The sequence below is a fragment of the Oncorhynchus tshawytscha genome, unplaced genomic scaffold (genome assembly GCF_018296145.1).
Source record: "Oncorhynchus tshawytscha isolate Ot180627B unplaced genomic scaffold, Otsh_v2.0 Un_contig_3339_pilon_pilon, whole genome shotgun sequence".
Taxonomy (NCBI): Eukaryota; Metazoa; Chordata; class Actinopteri; order Salmoniformes; family Salmonidae; genus Oncorhynchus; species Oncorhynchus tshawytscha.
Genome location: NW_024608061.1, coordinates 19,532 through 47,080, shown reverse-complemented (window position 1 = coordinate 47,080; position 27,549 = coordinate 19,532). Strand labels below are relative to the sequence as shown.

Below are 27,549 nucleotides of genomic sequence, written 5' to 3'. Positions count from 1 at the left end.
TTTGCTCATGTTTGTCTCCTGTCTGTCCTCTAACCCTCTGTCCCGGCTCCAGGACAACCAGACCCCGCTCCACATCTCCAGTCGTCTGGGGAAGCCTGACATCGTGCTGTATCTGCTGCAGAATGGGGCGTGTCCTGACGCCACTACCACCTCTGGCTACACCCCCCTACACCTGGCTGCCAAAGAGGGACACAGAGACGTCTCCTCAGTCCTCCTTGACCAGGGGGCTTCTCCAGACATCACTACCAAGGTACACACTACACCCAACACACTTCACTCTACACACTTCACCCTACACACTACTAACCCTACACACTACTAACCCGAATAGAGAGGGACACAGAGACATCACCTCAGTCCTCCTTGACACTACTTTACACTTTGCACTACACACTATACCCTACACACTACACCCTACACACAGAGTTATAACTAGTTCCACTGGAGGAGGGTTAGTTATAACTATAGTTCCACTGGAGGAGGGTTAGAGTTATAACTATAGTTCCACTGGAGGAGGGCTAGAGTTTTAGCTAGTTCCACTGCAGTAGTCTGCTGATTGATTCAGAGTGTTTCCATGGCTAGCAGGTAGCGTGACATCATACACCACAGCATCTGTATCGTTCCATTAGCAGCAGGCTGGCTGCTGGCAGAGGTCACATAGTGAATGGTGATGCTGCATTTATAGTTAGCATTAAAGCAAAGTGGTCTTTGTTTTGCTTATATTATCATGCTGCTTGACCTCTATGGGTACAGTGAGTGGTATCAACAGTTAGTAGTATGAAAGGGTAGGCCTAATAAAGGTTGGGGTTATTGAATGGTTCATCTGGGGTTAGAGAGAATGGTATCAGCAGTTAGGGTTAGTTAAGGTTAGGGTTGGTGTGATGAATGGTTCATCTGGGCTTAGAGATAATGGTATCAGCAGTTAGGGTTAGTTAAGGTTAGGGTTAGTGTGATGAATGGTTAATCTGGGCTTAGAGAGAATGGTATCAGCAGTTAGGGTTAGTTAGGGTTGGTGTGATGAATGGTTCATCTGGGGTTAGAGAGAATGGTATCAGCAGTTAGGGTTAGTTAGGGGGTTGGTGTGATGAATGGTTCATCTGGGCTTAGAGAGAATGGTATCAGCAGTTAGGGTTAGTTAGGGTTGGTGTGATGAATGGTTCATCTGGGCTTAGAGATAGTGGTATCAGCAGTTAGGGTTAGTTAAGGTTAGGGTTGGTGTGATTAATGGTTCATCTGGGGTTAGAGAGAATGGTATCAGCAGTTAGGGTTAGTTAAGGTTAGGGTTGGTGTGATGAATGGTTCATCTGGGGTTAGAGAGAATGGTATCTTGGCCATGTTCTGTTATAATCTCCACCCTCCACAGCCAGAAGAGGACTGGCCACCCCACATAGCCTGGTTTCTCTCTAGGTTTCTTCCTAGGTTTTGGCCTTTCTAGGGAGTTTTTCCTAGCCACTGTGCTTCTACACCTGCATTGCTTGCTGTTTGGGGTTTTAGGCTGGGTTTCTGTACAGCACTTTGAGATATCAGCTGATGTACGAAGGGCTATATAAATAAATTTGATTTGATTTGATATCAGCAGTTAGGGTTAGTACTGGTTAGGGTTAGTGGTATGAATGGTTAGGGTTAGTACTGGTTAGGGTTAGTGGTATGAATGGTTGATCTGGGGTTAGAGTTAGGGTTAGTACTGGTTAGGGTTAGTGGAATGAATGGTTGATCTGGGGTTAGAGAGAGTGGTATCAGCAGTTAGGGTTAGTGGTATTAATGGTTAGGGTTAGTACTGGTTAGGGTTAGTGTGATGAATGGTTGATCTGGGGTTAGAGAGAGTGGTATCAACAGTTAGGGTTACTACCGGTTAGGGTTAGTGGTATTAATGGTTATGGTTAGTACTGGTTAGGGTTAGTGGTATCAACAGTTAGGGTTAGTACTGGTTAGGGTTAGTGGTATGAATGGTTGATCTGGGGTTAGAGAGAATGGTATCAGCAGTTAGGGTTGAAGTTAGTGGTGTAACCGGTTGATGTTTCACTGCCTTGCTTCACAACAGAGGAATCTGTTGTGTAACTGAGTTGTGGGTATCGTTATTCATTATCGTTGTAATGGATCAACACTTTAATGAACTGTGACACAGTCCATGGAAATGACTATCTCTATGTACAGTTAGTTCAACTTCTCTCTGTCATGTGAGTCTTGTTGGGGAATAATCAGAATTGGTTGGTAACATAGGTAAGATGTTTTATAGTCATCATATGTTTGTAAGTTACTTCTCATCAGAATTTGTTTGTATAATACTATGGCAGGGTTGCAGTTATCTGGTCTCTGTCAAGACTAAGTTACTTGGGCCGGAGAGAGGGGAGAGGTCAAGCGTGTATCTCTTGGCTCCACAATGTCTGTGTGCCAGTCAATGTGTCTCTGTGATCTTGTCAAGACAGGATGGATTTGATATGCCTGTTGATATGGAGGATTTGTTTAGGTTCTGAGTTTGAGAAAATAACATAGTTTAGGAGACAAAGCTGAACGATAAATTATGGCCAAGGCTGTCTGGCTATGTGTGTCTTTGCTATAAAGGATCTCAGTTGCCATGTGTAAGGGTCTCTCAGAGAATTCATTGATAGACACTGAATTGATCTGAGAGTCACAGGGTTGCGATGGAGCTCATATAATTAAAGATGGACTTTTGGATAACTAACTCTGACTTGTGTGTGGTTTGCTCTCATGATTTGGTAAATACAGGAAATTTCCACGACAGTCTGCTGTTCTATGTTATAATCATGTGAGTCTGCTGTTCTATGTTATAATCAGCTTCATTCTATAGCTGGAGGACTCCTGATATCTCCAGGAGTAATGTCTTTATCTGTTGTGGTCTCGTACTGTCTTTATCTGTTGTGGTCTAGTACTGTCTTTTTGCTAGCTAGCACCATCTACTGTAAGTGCTGGCTGTCTTCCCAATGGTCTACTTGGTGTGTGAACTGCTGACTGTCTTCCCAGTGGTCTACTTGGTGTGTGAACTGCTGACTGTCTTCCCAATGGTCTACTTGGTGTGTGAACTGCTGACTGTCTTCCCAATGGTCTACTTGGTGTGTGAACTGCTGACTGTCTTCCTAATGGTCTACTTGGTGTGTGAACTGCTGACTGTCTTCCCAATGGTCTACTTGGTGTGTGAACTGCTGACTACTCATCATTTGCAGATAGTTGTTGACACATCAACCAGGATCAAGTGGCGGGGCAATTTGTGACTTGTGTTGGTGATCAGTGACTGTATTGGAGTGGTCCCACCTCTGCTAGGCAGTCAGCAGTAAGTGTTAGTTCTTCAGTCTCCCTTGGCTTCTCAGCGGCAGCTGTAAGCGGCAGTCATGTTAGTGGCCGTTTTGTCGCAAAGACGGTTCTGCCGAGTTATTTGAGGAAGGAAAGAGAGGAAGTCTCCACACCACTCTCTCACTTGAGTATCTTACCTAGTTATATACACCTAGTTATTTATGTATCCACTGCTAAAGCCACTTTATACCACTCAAATGTCAAGCTTCTGCCTCTAACCCTAGGAAACTTTTTTACACCTTCTCCTTCCTTAATCCTCCACCCCCTCCCTCCTCCTTCTCTGCAGACGACTTTGTCAACCACTTTGAAAAAAAGGTTGACGATACCCTCTCCTCATTCACTCAGCCTATTGAGTCCACTGGTCTCACTCACACAGAACTACCCTACACCTTGACCTCTTTCTCCCCTCTCGCTCCAGATGACAGCCTGCGACTAGTGAGGTCTGGCCGCTCGACCCCATCCCCTTCTCTCTTCTCCAAGACAATCTCTGGAGACCTTCTCCCATTCCTCACTTCCCTCATCCCTGACCACTGGCTGCGCACCCTATGACTTCAAAATGGCCAGAGTCACTCCCCTCCTCAAGAAATCAAAACTCGACTCATCTGACGTCTAAAACTACAGACCTTTATCCCTTCTTTCTTTTCTTTCTAAAACACTTGAGCGTTCTGTCTCTGACCGACTCTCTCAGAACGATCTTCTGGACCCTAACCAGTCAGGCCTCAAGACGGGTCACTCAACACGATTCTGCTCTCCTCTGTGTCACAGAGGATCTTCTGACCCTAACCAGTCAGGCTTCAAGACTGGTCACTCAACCAACTGACTCTCTCTCCTCTGTTCTCATCCTCCTAGATATATCCGCTGCCTTTGACACTGTGAACCATCAGATCCTCCTCTACACCCTTTGAGGGCTGGGTGTCTCAGGCTCTATCAAATCCTCCTCTCCACTCTCTCAGGGCTGGGTGTCTCAGGCTCTATCAAATCCTCCTCTCCAACCTCTCAGGGCTGGGCGTCTCAGGCTCTATCAAATCCTCCTCTCCACTCTCTCAGGGCTGGGTGTCTCAGGCTCTATCAAATCCTCCTCTCCAACCTCTCAGGGCTGGGCGTCTCAGGCTCTATCAGATCCTCCTCTCCACCCTCTCAGGGCTGGGTGTTTCAGGCTCTATCAAATCCTCCTCTCCAACCTCTCAGGGCTGGGCGTCTTAGGCTCTATCAGATCCTCCTCTCCACCCTCTTAGGGCTGGGTGTCTCAGGCTCTATCAGATCCTCCTCTCCACCCTCTCAGGGCTGGACGTCTCAGGCTCTATCAGATCCTCCTCTCCACCCTCTCAGGGCTGGGCGTCTCAGGCTCTATCAGATCCTCCTCTCCACCCTCTCAGGGCTGGGAGTCTCAGACTCTATCAGATCCTCCTCTCCATCCTCTCAGGGCTGGGTGTCCCAGGGTCTATCAGATCCTCCTCTCCACCCTCTGAGGGCTGGGTGTCTCAGGCTCTATCAGATCCTCCTCTCCACCCTCTCAGGGCTGGGAGTCTCAGGCTCTATCAGATCCTCCTCTCCACTCTCTCAGGGCTGGGTGTCTCAGGCTCTATCAGATCCTCCTCTCCACCCTCTCAGGGCTGGGCGTCTCAGGCTCTATCAGATCCTCCTCTCCACCCTCTCAGGCCTGGGCGTATCAGGCTCCACCCTCTCAGGGCTGGGCGTCTCAGGCGTCTCAGGTTCTCCACACTACTGGATTGCATCCTACCTGGCAGGCCGCTCCTACCAGGTGATGTGGAGAGGATCTGTGTCCGCACCACGTACTCTCTCTACTGGTGTCCCCCAGGGCTCGGTTCTAGGCCCTCTCCTCTTCTCTCCATACACCAAGTCACTCAGCTCCGTCATATCCTCACATGGTCTCTCCTATCATTGCTATGCAGATGACACAACTACTTTTCTCCTTCCCCCCTTCTGACACCCAGGTGGCGACACGCATCTCAGATATCCCAGCTTGGATGTCGGTCCTCCACCTCAGCCTCGACAATACGGAACTGCTCTTCCTCTCCATCCCGGTTGACTCCACAGTGTCGCCCTCCCAGAGTGCAAAGAACCTTGGCGTGACCCTGGACAACACCCTGTCGTTCTCTGCAAACATCAAAGCAGTGACCCATTCCTGCAGGTTCATATTCTACAACATCTGTAGAGTACGACCTTCCCTCACAAAGGAAGCGGCGCAGGTCCTAATCGAGGCACTTGTCCTCTCCCGTCTGGACTACTGCAACTCACTGTTGGCTGGGCTCTCCACTTGTGCCATCCCACCCCTACGGGAGGGTAGCTCCCACTCAGCCCAGTCAGTCCAGTCCAAGCTCTTCTCTCCTGCTCAGCCCAGTCCAAGCTCTTCTCTCCCGCTCAGCCCAGTCTTCTCTCCCGCTCAGTCCAGTCCAAGCTCTTCTCTCCCACTCAGCCCAGTCAGCCCAGTCCAAGCTCTTCTCTCCCGCTCAGCCCAGTCTTCTCTCCCGCTCAGTCCAGTCCAAGCTCTTCTCTCCCACTCAGCCCAGTCAGCCCAGTCCAAGCTCTTCTCTCCCGCTCAGCCCAGTCCAAGCTCTTCTCTCCCACTCAGCCCAGTCCAAGCTCTTCTCTCCCACTCAGCCCCCCCTCCCACCTAGCTATCTGAAGATGAATATACTAACTACTGTGATATGTGGTTGTCCCACCTAGCTATCTGAATACACCTACTACTGTGATATGTGGTTGTCCCACCTAGCTATCTGAATATACTAACTACTGTGATATGTGGTTGTCTCACCTAGCTATCTGAATATACTAACTACTGTGATATGTGGTTGTCCCACCTAGCTATCTGAATATACTAATTACTGTGATATAAGGTTGTCCCACCTAGCTATCTGAATATACTAATTACTGTGATATGTGGTTGTCCCACCTAGCTATCTGAATATACTAACTACTGTGATATGTGGTTGTCCCACCTAGCTATCTGAATATACTAACTACTGTGATATGTGGTTGTCCCGCCTAGCTATCTGATGATGAAAGCACTAACTGTAAGGTGCTCTGGATAAGAGCTTCTGCTAAATGACTAACATGTAATAATCTATGATGTGATGCTGTGAGTGTTGTTGTGGCTCATTGCTGTCTACTCCTCTCCTCTCTTCTCTCATCTCCTTTCCTCTCTCATCTCCTCTCTCATCTCCTCTCTGTACTCCTCTCATCTCCATCATCTCCTCCCTGTCTCCTCTCTCCTTTCATCACCTCCTCCTCTCCTCTCCTTTCCTTTCATCACCTCCTCCTCTCCTTTCCTCCTCTCTCCTCCTCTCTCTCTCCTTTCCTCTCTCCTCTCCTCCCCTCTTCCAGAAAGGCTTCACTCCCCTCCATGTTGCAGCTAAGTATGGGAAGATGGAAGTGGCCAACCTTCTGCTGCAGAGACACACTGCGCCCGATGCAGCTGGGAAGGTACCGTAGTCACCATGGAAACAGGGATGAGCTAGTCTGGTAGTCAGTAGTGCATCTCACTGATAGTAATAGTAACGTACAGCACAGATAGTTCTCACTGATGTCATATGAGTTATTCTCATATTGGTTCATTATAATGTAACTACACATCAGTATTCTTGCAGTGCTACTAACCAGGTTTCCATCCAACCTTTTTAATTTGTTGGTAAAATGTGTTATTTGAGAAATGGCGGTGAAAACGCCTTTTGTGTGCAAATATTGATTATGTTGTGTGGTCCTCCCACCTCCCACTACGACTCCGGCTTGGAGCTACGCAATGATATGTTGTGTGGTCCTCCCACTACGACTCCGGCTTGGAGCTACGAGATGATATGTTGTGTGGTCCTCCCACTACAACTCCAGCTTGGAGCTACGCAATGATATGTTGTGTGGTCCTCCCACTACGACTCCGGCTTGGAGCTACGTGATGATATGTTGTGTGGTCCTCCCACTACGACTCCAGCTTGGAGCTACGCGATGATATGTTGTGTGGTCCTCCCACTACGACTCCGGCTTGGAGCTACGCGATGATATGTTGTGTGGTCCTCCCACTACGACTCTGGCTTGGAGCTACGCGATGATATGTTGTGTGGTCCTCTCACTACGACTCCGGCTTGGAGCTACGAGATGATATGTTGTGTGGTCCTCCCACTACGACTCCGGCTTGGAGCTACGCGATGATATGTTGTGTGGTCCTCTCACTATGACTCCGGCTTGGAGCTACGCGATGATATGTTGTGTGGTCCTCTCACTCCCACTACGACTCCGGCTTGGAGCTACGAGATGATATGTTGTGTGGTCCTCCCACTATGACTGATATGTTGTGTGTGGTCCTCCCACTATGACTCCGGCTTGGAGCTACGAGATGATGTTGTGTGGTCCTCCCACTACGACTCCGGCTTGGAGCTACGAGATGATATGTTGTGTGGTCCTCCCACTATGACTCCAGCTTGGAGCTACGTGATGATATGTTGTGTGGTCCTCCCACTATGACTCCGGCTTGGAGCTACGAGATGATGTTGTGTGGTCCTCCCACTACGACTCCGGCTTGGAGCTACGACTCCGGCTTGGATACGAGATGATATGTTGTGTGGTCCTCCCACTACGACTCCGGCTTGGAGCTACGAGATGATATGTTGTGTGGTCCTCCCACTATGACTCCAGCTTGAAGCTACGTGATGATATGTTGTGTGGTCCTCCCACTTGACTCAGCTTGGAGCTACGAGATGATATGTTGTGTGGTCCTCCCACTACGACTCCGGCTTGGAGCTACGAGATGATATGTTGTGTGGTCCTCCCACTATGACTCCAGCTTGGAGCTACGTGATGATATGTTGTGTGTCCTCCCACTATGACTCAGCTTGGAGCTAGAGATGATATGTTGTGGGTCCTTGGGCTTGAGCTCAGATTATGAATGACTAGCTTGGAGCTTGATGATTGTTGTGTCCTCCCACTGACTCATTTAGAATGATATGATTGTGGTCCTCCCACTACGACTCTTTCATTTGATTATTAGCTGGATGAAGAAACTGTATGAATGAAGGTCCATTATCATGTATACAGGTTGGATTTGGGTTGAATCATTTAGAAGTAGATTGAGGTTGGATTTGGTTTGAGTCATTTAGAAGTAGATTGAGGTTGGATTTGGTTTGAGTCATTTAGAAGTAGATTGAGGTTGGATTTGGTTTGAGTCATTTAGAAGTAGATTGAGGTTGGATTTGGTTTGACTCATTTAGAAGTAGATTGAGGTTGGATTTGGTTTGGATTTGAACAGTTGAAACTACAGCAGCAGCACGGCCAGGTGGACTGGGTACAGCAAGGAGTCATCATGCCAGGTAGTCCTGAGGCATGGTCCTAGGGCTCAGGTCCTCCGAGAGAGAAAGAAAGAGAGAATTAGAGAGAGCATACTTAAATTCACACAGGACACCGGATAAGACAGGAGAAGTACTCCAGATATAACAGACTGACCCTAGCCCCCGACACATAAACTACTGCAGCATAAATACTGGAGGCTGAGACAGGAGGGGTCAGGAGACACTGTATCCGATGATACCCCGGACAGGGCCAAACAGGAAGGATATAACCCCAAATCAAATCAAAATCATCAAATCAAATTTTATTTGTCACATACACATGGTTAGCAGATGTTAATGCGAGTGTAGCGAAATGCTTGTGCTTCTAGTTCCGACAATGCAGTAATAACGAGCAAGTAATCTAACTAACAATTCCAAAAAAAACTACTGTCATACACAGTGTAAGGGGATAAAGAATATGTACATAAGGATATATGAATGAGTGATGGTACAGAGCAGCATAGGCAAGATACAGTAGATGATATCGAGTACAGTATATACATATGAGATAAGTATGTAAACCAAGTGGCATAGTTAAAGTGGCTAGTGATACATGTATTACATAAGGATGCAGTCGATGATATAGAGTACAGTATCAACGTATGCATATGAGATGAACAATGTAGGGTAAGTAACATTATATAAGGTAGCATTGTTTAAAGTGGCTAGCTAATTTAATCATTTCCCATCAATTCCCAGATTAAAGTGGCTGGAAGAGTCAGTGTCATTGACAGGTGTTGGCAGTAGCCACTCAATGTTAGTGGTGGCTGTTTAACAGTCTGATGGCCTTGAGATAGAAGCTGTTTTTCAGTCTCTCGGTCCCAGCTTTGATGCACCTGTACTGACCTCGCCTTCTGGATGGCAGCGGGGTGAACAGGCAGTGGCTCGGGTGGTTGATGTCCTTGATGATCTTTATGGCCTTCCTGTAGCATCGGGTGGTGTAGGTGTCCTGGAGGGCAGGTAGTTTGCCCCCGGTGATGCGTTGTGCAGACCTCACTACCCTCTGGAGAGCCTTACGGTTGAGGGCGGTGCAGTTGCCATACCAGGCGGTGATACAGCCCGCCAGGATGCTCTCGATTGTGCATCTGTAGAAGTTTGTGAGTGCTTTTGGTGACAAGCCGAATTTCTTTCAGCCTCCTGAATTTCAGCCTCCTGAGGTTGAAGAGGCGCTGCTGCGCCTTCCTCACGATGCTGTCTGTGTGAGTGGACAGCAGTTTGTCTGTGATGTGTATGCCGAGGAACTTAAAACTTGCTATCCACTACTGTTCCATCGATGTGGATGGGGGTGTTCCCTCTGCTGTTTCCTGAAGTCCACAATCATCTCCTTAGTTTTGTTGACGTTGAGTGTGAGGTTATTTTCCTGACACCACACTCCGAGGGGGACCTCCTCCCTGTAGGCCGTCTCGTCGTTGTTGGTAATCAAGCCTACCACTGTTGTGTCGTCCGCAAACTTGATGATTGAGTTGGAGGCGTGCGTGGCCAGGCAGTCGTGGGTGAACAGGGAGTACAGGAGAGGGCTCAGAACGCACCCTTGTGGGGCCCCAGTGTTGAGGATCAGCGGGGAGGAGATGTTGTTGCCTAACCACCTGGGGGCGGCCCGTCAGGAAGTCAGTACCCAGTTGCACAGGTGGACCCAGGGTCTCGAGCTTGATGACAAGGAGGGTACTATGGTGTTGAATGCCGAGCTGTAGTCGATGAACAGCATTCTCACATAGGTATTCCTCTTGTCCAGATGGGTTAGGGCAGTGTGCAGTGTGGTTGAGATTGCATCCTCCGAGAAGAAAAGAAAGGGTGTCAGGTAGGGTGGAGGTGATATGGTCTTGACTAGTCTCAAAGCACTTCATGATGACGGATGTGAGTGCTACGGGGGCGGTAGTCGTTTAGCTCAGTTACCTTAGCTTTCTTGGGAACAGGAACAATGGTGGCCCTCTTGAAGCATGTGGGAACAGCAGACTGATATAGGGATTGATTGAATATGTCCGTAAACACACCGGCCAGCTGGTCTGCGATGCTCTGAGGGCGCGGCTGGGGATGCAGGGCCTGCAGCCTTGCGGGGTTAGGACGTATAAATGTCTTACTCACTTCCCTGCAGTGAAGGAGAGACCAAGGCCGTGTCAGTGGCACTGTATTGTCCTCAAAGCGGGCAAAAGTTATTTAGTCTGCCTGGGAGCAAGACATCCTGGTCCGTGACTGGGCTGGGTTTCTTCCTTTAGTCCGTGATTGACTGTAGACCCTGCCACATACCTCTTGTGTCTGAGCCGTTGAATTGAGATTCTACTTTGTCTCTGTACTGGCGCTTAGCTTGTTTGATAGCCTTGCGGAGGGAATAGCTGCACTGTTTGTATTCAGTCATGTTACCAGACACCTTGCCCTGATTAAAAGCAGTGGTTCCCAGTTTCACACGAATGCATGCCATCAATCCACTGTTTCTGGTTGGGCTAATCGTGCTATGGGAACGACATCTTCAACCACGTTCTAGAACTCCAACACGTATCAGCGTATTCGTCAATGTTGTTGTCTGACGCATAGAGTCTCCCAACTCCCGTGATGGAAGCAGTCTTGTGTAGAGTCAGCTCACTAGCGTGACAGACCTCAGAAAGTGGGAGCTTCTTGTTTTAGTTTCTGCTGTAGGCAGGGATCAACAAAATGGAGTCGTGGTCAGCCCGCACAGGGCCTGCCAAGTTAGGTAACAATGATCCAGGGTCTTTCCACCCCTGGTTGCGCAATCGATATGCTGATAAAATTTAGGGAGTCTTGTTTTCAGATTAGCCTTGTTAAAATCCCCAGCTAGAATGCAGCCTCCGGATAAATCTTTCCAGTTTGCAGAGAGTTAAATAAAGTTGTTCAGAGCCGTCGATGTGTCATATATACGATTATAATCGGGCTCTTGGTACATAATGCGGTCCATTTGATTGTGAGGAATTCTAAATCAGGTGAACAGAAGGATTTGAGTTCCTGTAGTTTCTTTCATCACACCATGTCATTGGCCATAAGACATACGCCCCCGCCCGTCTTCTTACCAGAAAGATGTTTGTGTCTGTCGGCGCGATGCGTGGAGAAACCCGCTGGCTGCATTGGATTGCGTCTCTCCAGTGAGCCATGTTTCCGTGAAGCAAAGAACGTTACAGACTCTGATGTCCTCTGGAATGCTACCCTTGCTCGTTTCATCAACCTTGTTAAAGACTGGACATAAAAAATGCAGGGAGTGGTGCAGATGTGCCCGTCTCATCTGACCAGAAGACCGCTCTGAGTCGTTTTTTTTTTGGTCGCTGCATGTGATCCACTTTACCTGGTTGTAAGGCAGAAACAGGATCCGCATCGCGAAAAACATATTCTTGGTCACTGATGGTGAGTTGACCCTTATATTCAGTAGTTCTTCTCGGCTGTATGTAATGAAACCTAAGATGACCTGGGGTACTAGTGTAAGAAATAACACTAAAAAAACAAAAAAACTGCATAGTTTCCACCACTACCATCTCTGTCCACGTTGCCAAAGCATAGCACCCACACCACTAGAGGGATATCTTGGTCCAGACTGAACATGTCTTTATTCAACGGACAAAGACAGTATTGGAATTGTTCTAACTGATTTATATTTCAACCACTTCAGATCCCAGTTTGTCATCCTTCCACTGTGTTGGGCAAGTGCCTCCACCTTCAGTCCAACACTAATGCAGCTGTGTATGCCGTTTCTATAGAGTGGTCTAACTCCCCTACATGTAGCTGCTCACTATGACAACCAGAAAGTGGCTCTGCTGCTGCTGGACCAGGGAGCCACCGCATGCTGCCAAGGTAGGTATCACTTACACATTTACACCACAGCAGACGCTCTTATCCAGAGCCACTTACAGGATCCGTTAGGGTTGCACAAAGGCACATGATGGGCTCCCTGGACATGACGGGAGTCCCATAGGGCGGCACACAATTGGCCCAGTGTCATCATAGGGGAGGCCACTATTGTAAATAATAATTTGTTCTTAACTGACTTGCCTGGTTAAATAAATGTTAAATAACATAAAAAATCAACAGATGTTTCATCTGGTCTGCAGAATTCCAACCAGAAACTTTTCGGTCACTGGCCCAATGCTCTTAACCGCTATGCCAGCCACCACTACCACACCAGTATCAGACCACTACTACCACTACCACCAGCATCAGACCACTACCACACCAGTATCAGACCACTACCACACCAGTATCAGACCAGACCACTACCACACCAGAACACAACAGAGCATCAGACCACTACCACACCAGTATCAGACCACTACCACACCAGTATCAGACCACCAGCTACCACACCAGTATCAGACCACTACCAGCATCAACCACTACCACACCAGTATCAGACCACTACCACACCAGTATGTCAGACCACTACCAGTATCACCAGTATCAGACCAGACCACTACCACCAGTATCATACCACTACCACACCAGTACCACTACCACCAGTACCACCAGACCACTACCACTACCACACTAGTATCAGACCAGACCACTACCGCACCAGTATCAGACCACTACCACACCAGTATCAGACCACTATCACAGCAGTATCAGACCACTACCGTACCAGCATCAGACCACTACCACACCAATATCAGACAGACAACTAGTACACCAGTATCAGACCACTACCACACCAGTATCAGACCAGCCCAAAACCGCACCAGTATCAGACCAATACCACACCAGTATCAGACCAGACCACTACCACACCTGTACCAGACCACTACCACACCAGCATCAGACCACTACCACACCAGCATCAGACCACTACCACACCAGTATCAGACCACTACCGCATCACTACCACACCAGTATCAGACCACTACCACACCAGTATCAGACCACTACCACAGCAGTATCAGACCAGACCACACCAGTATCAGACCAGACCACTACCACACCAGTATCAGACCACTACCACACCAGTATCAGACCACTACCACACCAGCATCAGACCATTACCACACCAGTATCAGACCATTACCACACCAGTATCATACCACTACCACACCAGTATCAGACCATTAGCACACCAGTATCATACCACTACCACACCAGTATCATACCACTACAACACCAGTATCAGACCACTACCACACCAGTATCAGACCAGTATCAGACCATTACCACACCAGTATCAGACCATTAGCACACCAGTATCATACCACTATCCCACCAGTATCAGACCACTACTGCACCAGTATCAGACTACTACCAAACCAGCATCAGACCACTACCACACCAGTATCAGACCACTACCACACCAGCATCAGACCACTACCACACCAGCATCAGACCACTACCACACAAGTATCAGACCACTACCACACCAGTATCAGACCACTACCACACCAGCATCAGACCACTACCACACCAGTATCAGACCAGACCACTACCACACCAGTGTCAGACCACTACTGCACCAGTATCAGACCACTACCACACCAGTATCAGACCACTACCACACCAGTATCAGACCAGACCAATAACACACCAGTATCAGACCACTACCGCACCAGTATCATACCACTACCACACCAGTATCAGACCAGACCACTACCACACCAGTATCAGACCAGACCACTACCACTACCACACTAGTATCAGACCAGACCACTACCGCACCAGTATCAGACCACTACCACACCAGTATCAGACCACTATCACAGCAGTATCAGACCACTACCGTACCAGCATCAGACCACTACCACACCAATATCAGACAACTAGTACACCAGTATCAGACCACTACCACACCAGTATCAGACCACTACCACACCAGTATCAGACCACGACCGCACCAGTATCAGACCACTACCACACCAGTATCAGACCACTACCACACCAGCATCAGACCACTACCACACCAGTATCAGACCAGACCACTACCACACCAGTGTCAGACCACTACTGCACCAGTATCAGACCACTACCACACCAGTATCAGACCACTACCACACCAGTATCAGACCAGACCAATAACACACCAGTATCAGACCACTACCGCACCAGTATCATACCACTACCACACCAGTATCAGACCAGACCACTACCACACCAGTATCAGACCAGACCACTACCACTACCACACTAGTATCAGACCAGACCACTACCGCACCAGTATCAGACCACTACCACACCAGTATCAGACCACTATCACAGCAGTATCAGACCACTACCGTACCAGCATCAGACCACTACCACACCAATATCAGACAACTAGTACACCAGTATCAGACCACTACCACACCAGTATCAGACCACTACCACACCAGTATCAGACCACGACCGCACCAGTATCAGACCACTACCACACCAGTTTCAGACCACTACCGCACCAGTATCAGACCAGCCCAAAACCGCACCAGTATCAGACCAATACCACACCAGTATCAGACCAGACCACTACCACACCTGTACCAGACCACTACCACACCAGCATCAGACCACTACCACACCAGCATCAGACCACTACCACACCAGTATCAGACCACTACCGCATCACTACCACACCAGTATCAGACCACTACCACACCAGTATCAGACCACTACCACAGCAGTATCAGACCAGACCACACCAGTATCAGACCAGACCACTACCACACCAGTATCAGACCACTACCACACCAGTATCAGACCACTACCACACCAGCATCAGACCACTATCACAGCAGTATCAGACCACTACCACACCAGTGTCAGACAACTACCACACCAGTATCAGACCATTACCACACCAGTATCAGACCATTACCACACCAGTATCATACCACTACCACACCAGTATCAGACCATTAGCACACCAGTATCATACCACTACCACACCAGTATCATACCACTACAACACCAGTATCAGACCACTACCACACCAGTATCAGACCACTACCACACCAGTATCAGACCATTACCACACCAGTATCAGACCATTAGCACACCAGTATCATACCACTACCACACCAGTATCATACCACTACCACACCAGTATCAGACCACTACCACACCAGTATCAGACCATTACCACACCAGTATCAGACCATTACCACACCAGTATCAGACCACTACCACACCAGTATCATACCACTACCAGACCAGTATCAGACCACTACCACACCAGTATCATACCACTACCACACCAGTATCATACCACTACCACACCAGTATCATACCACTGCCACACCAGTATCATACCACTACCACACCAGTATCATACCACTACCAGACCAGTATCAGACCACTACCACACCAGTATCAGACCACTACCACACCAGTATCAGACCATTACCACACCAGTTTCAGACCACTAGCACACCAGTATCAGACCACTACCACACCAGTATCATACCACTACCACACCAGTATCAGACCACTACCACACCAGTTTCAGACCACTAGCACACCAGTTTCAGACCACTACCACACCAGTATCATACCACTACCACACCAGTATCATACCACTACCACACCAGTTTCAGACCACTACCACACCAGTATCAGACCATTACCACACCAGTATCAGACCACTACCACACCAGTATCAGACCACTACCACACCAGTATCAGACCACGACCACACCAGTATCATACCACTACCACACCAGTATCAGACCATTACCACACCAGTATCAGACCATTACCACACCAGTATCAGACCACTACCACACCAGTATCATACCACTACCAGACCAGTATCAGACCACTACCACACCAGTATCATACCACTACCACACCAGTATCATACCACTACCACACCAGTATCATACCACTGCCACACCAGTATCATACCACTACCACACCAGTATCATACCACTACCAGACCAGTATCAGACCACTACCACACCAGTATCAGACCACTACCACACCAGTATCAGACCATTACCACACCAGTTTCAGACCACTAGCACACCAGTATCAGACCACTACCACACCAGTATCATACCACTACCACACCAGTATCAGACCACTACCACACCAGTTTCAGACCACTAGCACACCAGTTTCAGACCACTACCACACCAGTATCATACCACTACCACACCAGTATCATACCACTACCACACCAGTTTCAGACCACTACCACACCAGTATCAGACCATTACCACACCAGTATCAGACCACTACCACACCAGTATCAGACCACTACCACACCAGTATCAGACCACGACCACACCAGTATCATACCACTACCACACCAGTTTCAGACCACTAGCACACCAGTATCAGACCACTACCACACCAGTATCAGACCACTACCACACCAGCATCAGACCACTATCACAGCAGTATCAGACCACTACCACACCAGTGTCAGACAACTACCACACCAGTATCAGACCATTACCACACCAGTATCAGACCATTACCACACCAGTATCATACCACTACCACACCAGTATCAGACCATTAGCACACCAGTATCATACCACTACCACACCAGTATCATACCACTACAACACCAGTATCAGACCACTACCACACCAGTATCAGACCAGTATCAGACCATTACCACACCAGTATCAGACCATTAGCACACCAGTATCATACCACTATCCCACCAGTATCAGACCACTACTGCACCAGTATCAGACTACTACCAAACCAGCATCAGACCACTACCACACCAGTATCAGACCACTACCACACCAGCATCAGACCACTACCACACCAGCATCAGACCACTACCACACAAGTATCAGACCACTACCACACCAGTATCAGACCACTACCACACCAGCATCAGACCACTACCACACCAGTATCAGACCAGACCACTACCACACCAGTGTCAGACCACTACCACACCAGTATCATACCACTACCACACCAGTATCAGACCAGACCACTACCACACCAGTATCAGACCAGACCACTACCACTACCACACTAGTATCAGACCAGACCACTACCGCACCAGTATCAGACCACTACCACACCAGTATCAGACCACTATCACAGCAGTATCAGACCACTACCGTACCAGCATCAGACCACTACCACACCAATATCAGACAACTAGTACACCAGTATCAGACCACTACCACACCAGTATCAGACCACTACCACACCAGTATCAGACCACGACCGCACCAGTATCAGACCACTACCACAGCAGTATCAGACCAGACCACACCAGTATCAGACCAGACCACTACCACACCAGTATCAGACCACTACCACACCAGTATCAGACCACTACCACACCAGCATCAGACCACTATCACAGCAGTATCAGACCACTACCACACCAGTGTCAGACAACTACCACACCAGTATCAGACCATTACCACACCAGTATCAGACCATTACCACACCAGTATCATACCACTACCACACCAGTATCAGACCATTAGCACACCAGTATCATACCACTACCACACCAGTATCATACCACTACAACACCAGTATCAGACCACTACCACACCAGTATCAGACCATTACCACACCAGTATCAGACCATTACCACACCAGTATCAGACCACTACCACACCAGTATCATACCACTACCAGACCAGCATCAGACCACTACCACACCAGTATCAGACCACTACCACACCAGTATCAGACCACTGCCACACCAGTATCATACCACTACCACACCAGTATCATACCACTACCAGACCAGTATCAGACCACTACCACACCAGTATCAGACCACTACCACACCAGTATCAGACCATTACCACACCAGTTTCAGACCACTAGCACACCAGTATCAGACCACTACCACACCAGTATCATACCACTACCACACCAGTATCAGACCACTACCACACCAGTTTCAGACCACTAGCACACCAGTTTCAGACCACTACCACACCAGTATCATACCACTACCACACCAGTATCATACCACTACCACACCAGTTTCAGACCACTACCACACCAGTATCAGACCATTACCACACCAGTATCAGACCACTACCACACCAGTATCAGACCACTACCACACCAGTATCAGACCACGACCACACCAGTATCATACCACTACCACACCAGTTTCAGACCACTAGCACACCAGTATCAGACCACTACCACACCAGTATCAGACCACTACCACACCAGCATCAGACCACTATCACAGCAGTATCAGACCACTACCACACCAGTGTCAGACAACTACCACACCAGTATCAGACCATTACCACACCAGTATCAGACCATTACCACACCAGTATCATACCACTACCACACCAGTATCAGACCATTAGCACACCAGTATCATACCACTACCACACCAGTATCATACCACTACAACACCAGTATCAGACCACTACCACACCAGTATCAGACCAGTATCAGACCATTACCACACCAGTATCAGACCATTAGCACACCAGTATCATACCACTATCCCACCAGTATCAGACCACTACTGCACCAGTATCAGACTACTACCAAACCAGCATCAGACCACTACCACACCAGTATCAGACCACTACCACACCAGCATCAGACCACTACCACACCAGCATCAGACCACTACCACACAAGTATCAGACCACTACCACACCAGTATCAGACCACTACCACACCAGCATCAGACCACTACCACACCAGTATCAGACCAGACCACTACCACACCAGTGTCAGACCACTACCACACCAGTATCATACCACTACCACACCAGTATCAGACCAGACCACTACCACACCAGTATCAGACCAGACCACTACCACTACCACACTAGTATCAGACCAGACCACTACCGCACCAGTATCAGACCACTACCACACCAGTATCAGACCACTATCACAGCAGTATCAGACCACTACCGTACCAGCATCAGACCACTACCACACCAATATCAGACAACTAGTACACCAGTATCAGACCACTACCACACCAGTATCAGACCACTACCACACCAGTATCAGACCACGACCGCACCAGTATCAGACCACTACCACACCAGTTTCAGACCACTACCGCACCAGTATCAGACCAGCCCAAAACCGCACCAGTATCAGACCAATACCACACCAGTATCAGACCAGACCACTACCACACCTGTACCAGACCACTACCACACCAGCATCAGACCACTACCACACCAGCATCAGACCACTACCACACCAGTATCAGACCACTACCGCATCACTACCACACCAGTATCAGACCACTACCACACCAGTATCAGACCACTACCACAGCAGTATCAGACCAGACCACACCAGTATCAGACCAGACCACTACCACACCAGTATCAGACCACTACCACACCAGTATCAGACCACTACCACACCAGCATCAGACCACTATCACAGCAGTATCAGACCACTACCACACCAGTGTCAGACAACTACCACACCAGTATCAGACCATTACCACACCAGGATCAGACCATTACCACACCAGTATCATACCACTACCACACCAGTATCAGACCATTAGCACACCAGTATCATACCACTACCACACCAGTATCATACCACTACAACACCAGTATCAGACCACTACCACACCAGTATCAGACCACTACCACACCAGTATCAGACCATTACCACACCAGTATCAGACCATTAGCACACCAGTATCATACCACTACCACACCAGTATCATACCACTACCACACCAGTATCAGACCACTACCACACCAGTATCAGACCATTACCACACCAGTATCAGACCATTACCACACCAGTATCAGACCACTACCACACCAGTATCATACCACTACCAGACCAGTATCAGACCACTACCACACCAGTATCAGACCACTACCACACCAGTATCAGACCACGACCGCACCAGTATCAGACCACTACCACACCAGTTTCAGACCACTACCGCACCAGTATCAGACCAGCCCAAAACCGCACCAGTATCAGACCAATACCACACCAGTATCAGACCAGACCACTACCACACCTGTACCAGACCACTACCACACCAGCATCAGACCACTACCACACCAGCATCAGACCACTACCACACCAGTATCAGACCACTACCGCATCACTACCACACCAGTATCAGACCACTACCACACCAGTATCAGACCACTACCACAGCAGTATCAGACCAGACCACACCAGTATCAGACCAGACCACTACCACACCAGTATCAGACCACTACCACACCAGTATCAGACCACTACCACACCAGCATCAGACCACTATCACAGCAGTATCAGACCACTACCACACCAGTGTCAGACAACTACCACACCAGTATCAGACCATTACCACACCAGTATCAGACCATTACCACACCAGTATCATACCACTACCACACCAGTATCAGACCATTAGCACACCAGTATCATACCACTACCACACCAGTATCATACCACTACAACACCAGTATCAGACCACTACCACACCAGTATCAGACCACTACCACACCAGTATCAGACCATTACCACACCAGTATCAGACCATTAGCACACCAGTATCATACCACTACCACACCAGTATCATACCACTACCACACCAGTATCAGACCACTACCACACCAGTATCAGACCATTACCACACCAGTATCAGACCATTACCACACCAGTATCAGACCACTACCACACCAGTATCATACCACTACCAGACCAGTATCAGACCACTACCACACCAGTATCATACCACTACCACACCAGTATCATACCACTACCACACCAGTATCATACCACTGCCACACCAGTATCATACCACTACCACACCAGTATCATACCACTACCAGACCAGTATCAGACCACTACCACACCAGTATCAGACCACTACCACACCAGTATCAGACCATTACCACACCAGTTTCAGACCACTAGCACACCAGTATCAGACCACTACCACACCAGTATCATACCACTACCACACCAGTATCAGACCACTACCACACCAGTTTCAGACCACTAGCACACCAGTTTCAGACCACTACCACACCAGTATCATACCACTACCACACCAGTATCATACCACTACCACACCAGTTTCAGACCACTACCACACCAGTATCAGACCATTACCACACCAGTATCAGACCACTACCACACCAGTATCAGACCACTACCACACCAGTATCAGACCACGACCACACCAGTATCATACCACTACCACACCAGTTTCAGACCACTAGCACACCAGTATCAGACCACTACCACACCAGTATCAGACCACTACCACACCAGCATCAGACCACTATCACAGCAGTATCAGACCACTACCACACCAGTGTCAGACAACTACCACACCAGTATCAGACCATTACCACACCAGTATCAGACCATTACCACACCAGTATCATACCACTACCACACCAGTATCAGACCATTAGCACACCAGTATCATACCACTACCACACCAGTATCATACCACTACAACACCAGTATCAGACCACTACCACACCAGTATCAGACCAGTATCAGACCATTACCACACCAGTATCAGACCATTAGCACACCAGTATCATACCACTATCCCACCAGTATCAGACCACTACTGCACCAGTATCAGACTACTACCAAACCAGCATCAGACCACTACCACACCAGTATCAGACCACTACCACACCAGCATCAGACCACTACCACACCAGCATCAGACCACTACCACACAAGTATCAGACCACTACCACACCAGTATCAGACCACTACCACACCAGCATCAGACCACTACCACACCAGTATCAGACCAGACCACTACCACACCAGTGTCAGACCACTACTGCACCAGTATCAGACCACTACCACACCAGTATCAGACCACTACCACACCAGTATCAGACCAGACCAATAACACACCAGTATCAGACCACTACCACACCAGTATCATACCACTACCACACCAGTATCAGACCAGACCACTACCACACCAGTATCAGACCAGACCACTACCACTACCACACTAGTATCAGACCAGACCACTACCGCACCAGTATCAGACCACTACCACACCAGTATCAGACCACTATCACAGCAGTATCAGACCACTACCGTACCAGCATCAGACCACTACCACACCAATATCAGACAACTAGTACACCAGTATCAGACCACTACCACACCAGTATCAGACCACTACCACACCAGTATCAGACCACGACCGCACCAGTATCAGACCACTACCACACCAGTTTCAGACCACTACCGCACCAGTATCAGACCAGCCCAAAACCGCACCAGTATCAGACCAATACCACACCAGTATCAGACCAGACCACTACCACACCTGTACCAGACCACTACCACACCAGCATCAGACCACTACCACACCAGCATCAGACCACTACCACACCAGTATCAGACCACTACCGCATCACTACCACACCAGTATCAGACCACTACCACACCAGTATCAGACCACTACCACAGCAGTATCAGACCAGACCACACCAGTATCAGACCAGACCACTACCACACCAGTATCAGACCACTACCACACCAGTATCAGACCACTACCACACCAGCATCAGACCACTATCACAGCAGTATCAGACCACTACCACACCAGTGTCAGACAACTACCACACCAATATCAGACCATTACCACACCAGTATCAGACCATTACCACACCAGTATCATACCACTACCACACCAGTATCAGACCATTAGCACACCAGTATCATACCACTACCACACCAGTATCATACCACTACAACACCAGTATCAGACCACTACCACACCAGTATCAGACCACTACCACACCAGTATCAGACCATTACCACACCAGTATCAGACCATTAGCACACCAGTATCATACCACTACCACACCAGTATCATACCACTACCACACCAGTATCAGACCATTACCAGACCAGTATCAGACCACTACCACACCAGTATCATACCACTACCACACCAGTATCATACCACTACCACACCAGTATCATACCACAGCCACACCAGTATCATACCACTACCACACCAGTATCATACCACTACCAGACCAGTATCAGACCACTACCACACCAGTATCATACCACTACCACACCAGTATCATACCACTACCACACCAGTATCATACCACAGCCACACCAGTATCATACCACTACCACACCAGTATCATACCACTACCAGACCAGTATCAGACCACTACCACACCAGTATCAGACCACTACCACACCAGTATCAGACCATTACCACACCAGTTTCAGACCACTAGCACACCAGTATCAGACCACTACCACACCAGTATCATACCACTACCACACCAGTATCAGACCACTACCACACCAGTTTCAGACCACTAGCACACCAGTTTCAGACCACTACCACACCAGTATCATACCACTACCACACCAGTATCATACCACTACCACACCAGTTTCAGACCACTACCACACCAGTATCAGACCATTACCACACCAGTATCAGACCACTACCACACCAGTATCAGACCACTACCACACCAGTATCAGACCACGACCGCACCAGTATCATACCACTACCACACCAGTTTCAGACCACTAGCACACCAGTATCAGACCACTACCACACCAGTATCAGAATGTGAGGATGATTATACAATGTTTCTTTTAGGGTGAAAAAAAACGTTCCCTTGATTTTCCAAGAATGTTCCCAGAACACATTCCGTCTGTTCTATAAAGGTTCCTTTAATGTGGTAAGAATGACCTGTCCGTTTTTATGACTTTCATAGCATAGTGTTTTAGGTTTAACATAATATTCCATTTGACCTTGTCTTGGAGGTCCTCAGAACATTTCACTAAAATGTAAACAACAGACGAAATGTGTTCTGGGAACGTTCTGGTAACATCAGGTGAAGGTTTTTCCCATGATGTTCTGATCTGAAACAGCAGGATCTGTCATGCTGGTATAAAGGATTTGGAGGCAGGTGCAGGAATACATAATAGGGTTTTTTAACACACCCTAAACAAATACGTATACAAAACACTGGGATGTACCCAAACAAAAGGGCGAGGGAAAACCTGGTAGAACGACATGGGAGGAGACCCGTAATACACAACGCACAAAACACACAGCACAGGCTGAGACAACACATAGGGAACAATAACACAGCACAGGCTGAGACAACACATAGGGAACAATAACACACAGCACAGGCTGAGACAACACATAGGGAACAATAACACACAGCACAGGCTGAGACAACACATAGGGAACAATAACACACAGCACAGGCTGAGACAACACATGGGAACAATAACACAGCACAGGCTGAGACAACACATAGGGAACAATAACACACAGCACAGGCTGAGACAACACATAGGGAACAATAACACACAGCACAGGCTGAGACAACACATAGGGAACAATAACACACAGCACAGGCTGAGACAACACATAGGGAACAATAACACACAGCACAGGCTGAGACAACACATAGGTACTCACAGTACCAATTCACAGTACCGGAGGGAGCCGTGACAGAATCACAGCTCACTGATCTAATACAGCAGGACCACGACTCACTGAACTGAAACAGCAGGACCACGACTCACTGATCTGAAACAGCAGGACCACGACTCACTGAACTGAAACAGCAGGACCACGACTCACTGATCTGAAACAGCAGGACCACGACTCACTGAACTGAAACAGCAGGACCACGACTCACTGAACTGAAACAGCAGGACCACGACTCACTGATCTGAAACAGCAGGACCACGACTCACTGATCTAATACAGCAGAACCACGACTCACTGATCTAATACAGCAGGACCACGACTCACTGATCTGAAACAGCAGAACCACGACTCACTGATCTAATACAGCAGGACCACGACTCACTGATCTAATACAGCAGAACCACGACTCACTGATCTGAAACAGCAGAACCACGACTCACTGATCTGAAACAGCAGGACCACGACTCACTGATCTAATACAGCAGAACCACGACTCACTGATCTGAAACAGCAGAACCACGACTCACTGATCTGAAACAGCAGAACCACGACTCACTGATCTGAAACAGCAGAACCACGACTCACTGATCTGAAACAGCAGGACCACGACTCACTGATCTGAAACAGCAGAACCACGACTCACTGATCTGAAACAGCAGGACCACGACTCACTGATCTGAAACAGCAGGACCACGACTCACTGATCTGAAACAGCAGAACCACGACTCACTGATCTAATACAGCAGAACCACGACTCACTGATCTGAAACAGCAGAACCACGACTCACTGATCTAATACAGCAGAACCACGACTCACTGATCTGAAACAGCAGAACCACGACTCACTGATCTGAAACAGCATAACCACGACTCACTGATCTGAAACAGCAGAACCACGACTCACTGATCTGAAACAGCAGAACCACGACTCACTGATCTGAAACAGCAGAACCACGACTCACTGAACTGAAACAGCAGAACCACGACTCACTGATCTGAAACAGCAGAACCACGACTCACTGATCTGAAACAGCAGAACCACGACTCACTGATCTGAAACAGCAGAACCACGACTCACTGATCTGAAACAGCAGAACCACGACTCACTGATCTAATACAGCAGGACCACGACTCACTGATCTGAAACAGCAGAACCACGACTCACTGATCTAATACAGCAGGACCACGACTCACTGATCTGAAACAGCAGGACCACGACTCACTGATCTAATACAGCAGGACCACGACTCACTGATCTGAAACAGCAGAACCACGACTCACTGATCTGAAACAGCAGAACCACGACTCACTGATCTAATACAGCAGGACCACGACTCACTGATCTAATACAGCATAACCACTGTTCACTGACTGTATATTACCTGGATGATATATTACCTGGATGATAGATGACTGTATATTACCTGGATGATAGATGACTGTATATTACCTGGATGATAGATGATTGTATATTACCTGGATGATAGATGATTGTATATTACCTGGATGATAGATGACTGTATATTCCCTGGATGATAGATGATGTTCTGTCTGTGGTGTAGAATGGGTACCCTCCTCTGTGGTGTAATATGTTCTGTCTGTGGTGTAGAATGGGTACCCTCCTCTGTGGTGTAATATGTTCTGTCTGTGGTGTAGAATGGGTACCCTCCTCTGTGGTGTAATATGTTCTGTCTGTGGTGTAGAATGGGTACCCTCCTCTGTGGTGTAATATGTTCTGTCTGTGGTGTAGAATGGGTACCCTCCTCTGTGGTGTAATATGTTCTGTCTGTGGTGTAGAATGGGTACCCTCCTCTGTGGTGTAATATGTTCTGTCTGTGGTGTAGAATGAGTACCCTCCTCTGTGGTGTAATATGTTCTGTCTGTGGTGTAGAATGGGTACCCTCCTCTGTGGTGTAATATGTTCTGTCTGTGGTGTAGAATGGGTACCCTCCTCTGTGGTGTAATATGTTCTGTCTGTGGTGTAGAATGGGTACCCTCCTCTGTGTTGTAATATGTTCTGTCTGTGGTGTAGAATGGGTACCCTCCTCTGTGGTGTAATATGTTCTGTCTGTGGTGTAGAATGGGTACCCTCCTCTGTGGTGTAATATGTTCTGTCTGTGGTGTAGAATGGGTACCCTCCTCTGTGTTGTAATATGTTCTGTCTGTGGTGTAGAATGGGTACCCTCCTCTGTGGTGTAATATGTTCTGTCTGTGGTGTAGAATGGGTACCCTCCTCTGTGGTGTAATATGTTCTGTCTGTGGTGTAGAATGGGTACCCTCCTCTGTGGTGTAATATGTTCTGTCTGTGGTGTAGAATGGGTAAATATGTTCTGTCTGTGGTGTAGAATGGGTACCCTCCTCTGTGGTGTAATATGTTCTGTCTGTGGTGTAGAATGGGTACCCTCCTCTGTGGTGTAATATGTTCTGTCTGTGGTGTAGAATGGGTACCCTCCTCTGTGGTGTAATATGTTCTGTCTGTGGTGTAGAATGGGTACCCTCCTCTGTGGTGTAATATGTTCTGTCTGTGGTGTAGAATGGGTACCCTCCTCTGTGGTGTAATATGTTCTGTCT

At 48.1% G+C, this 27,549-nt stretch overlaps 1 protein-coding gene across 1 annotated transcript in view; it reads left to right on the top strand.

Moving 5' to 3' along the window:
* The first annotated feature begins 7 nt into the window (after positions 1-7).
* The window catches only part of LOC121843248 (ankyrin-3-like), a 27,971-nt gene continuing 429 nt past the window's right edge, over positions 8-27,549 (top strand). The window contains exons 1-3 of the mRNA XM_042312833.1: positions 8-250; positions 6,658-6,756; positions 12,347-12,440. Coding sequence (XP_042168767.1) covers positions 8-250; positions 6,658-6,756; positions 12,347-12,440 — 436 coding nt within the window. The remainder of the gene's footprint in view (positions 251-6,657; positions 6,757-12,346; positions 12,441-27,549) is intronic.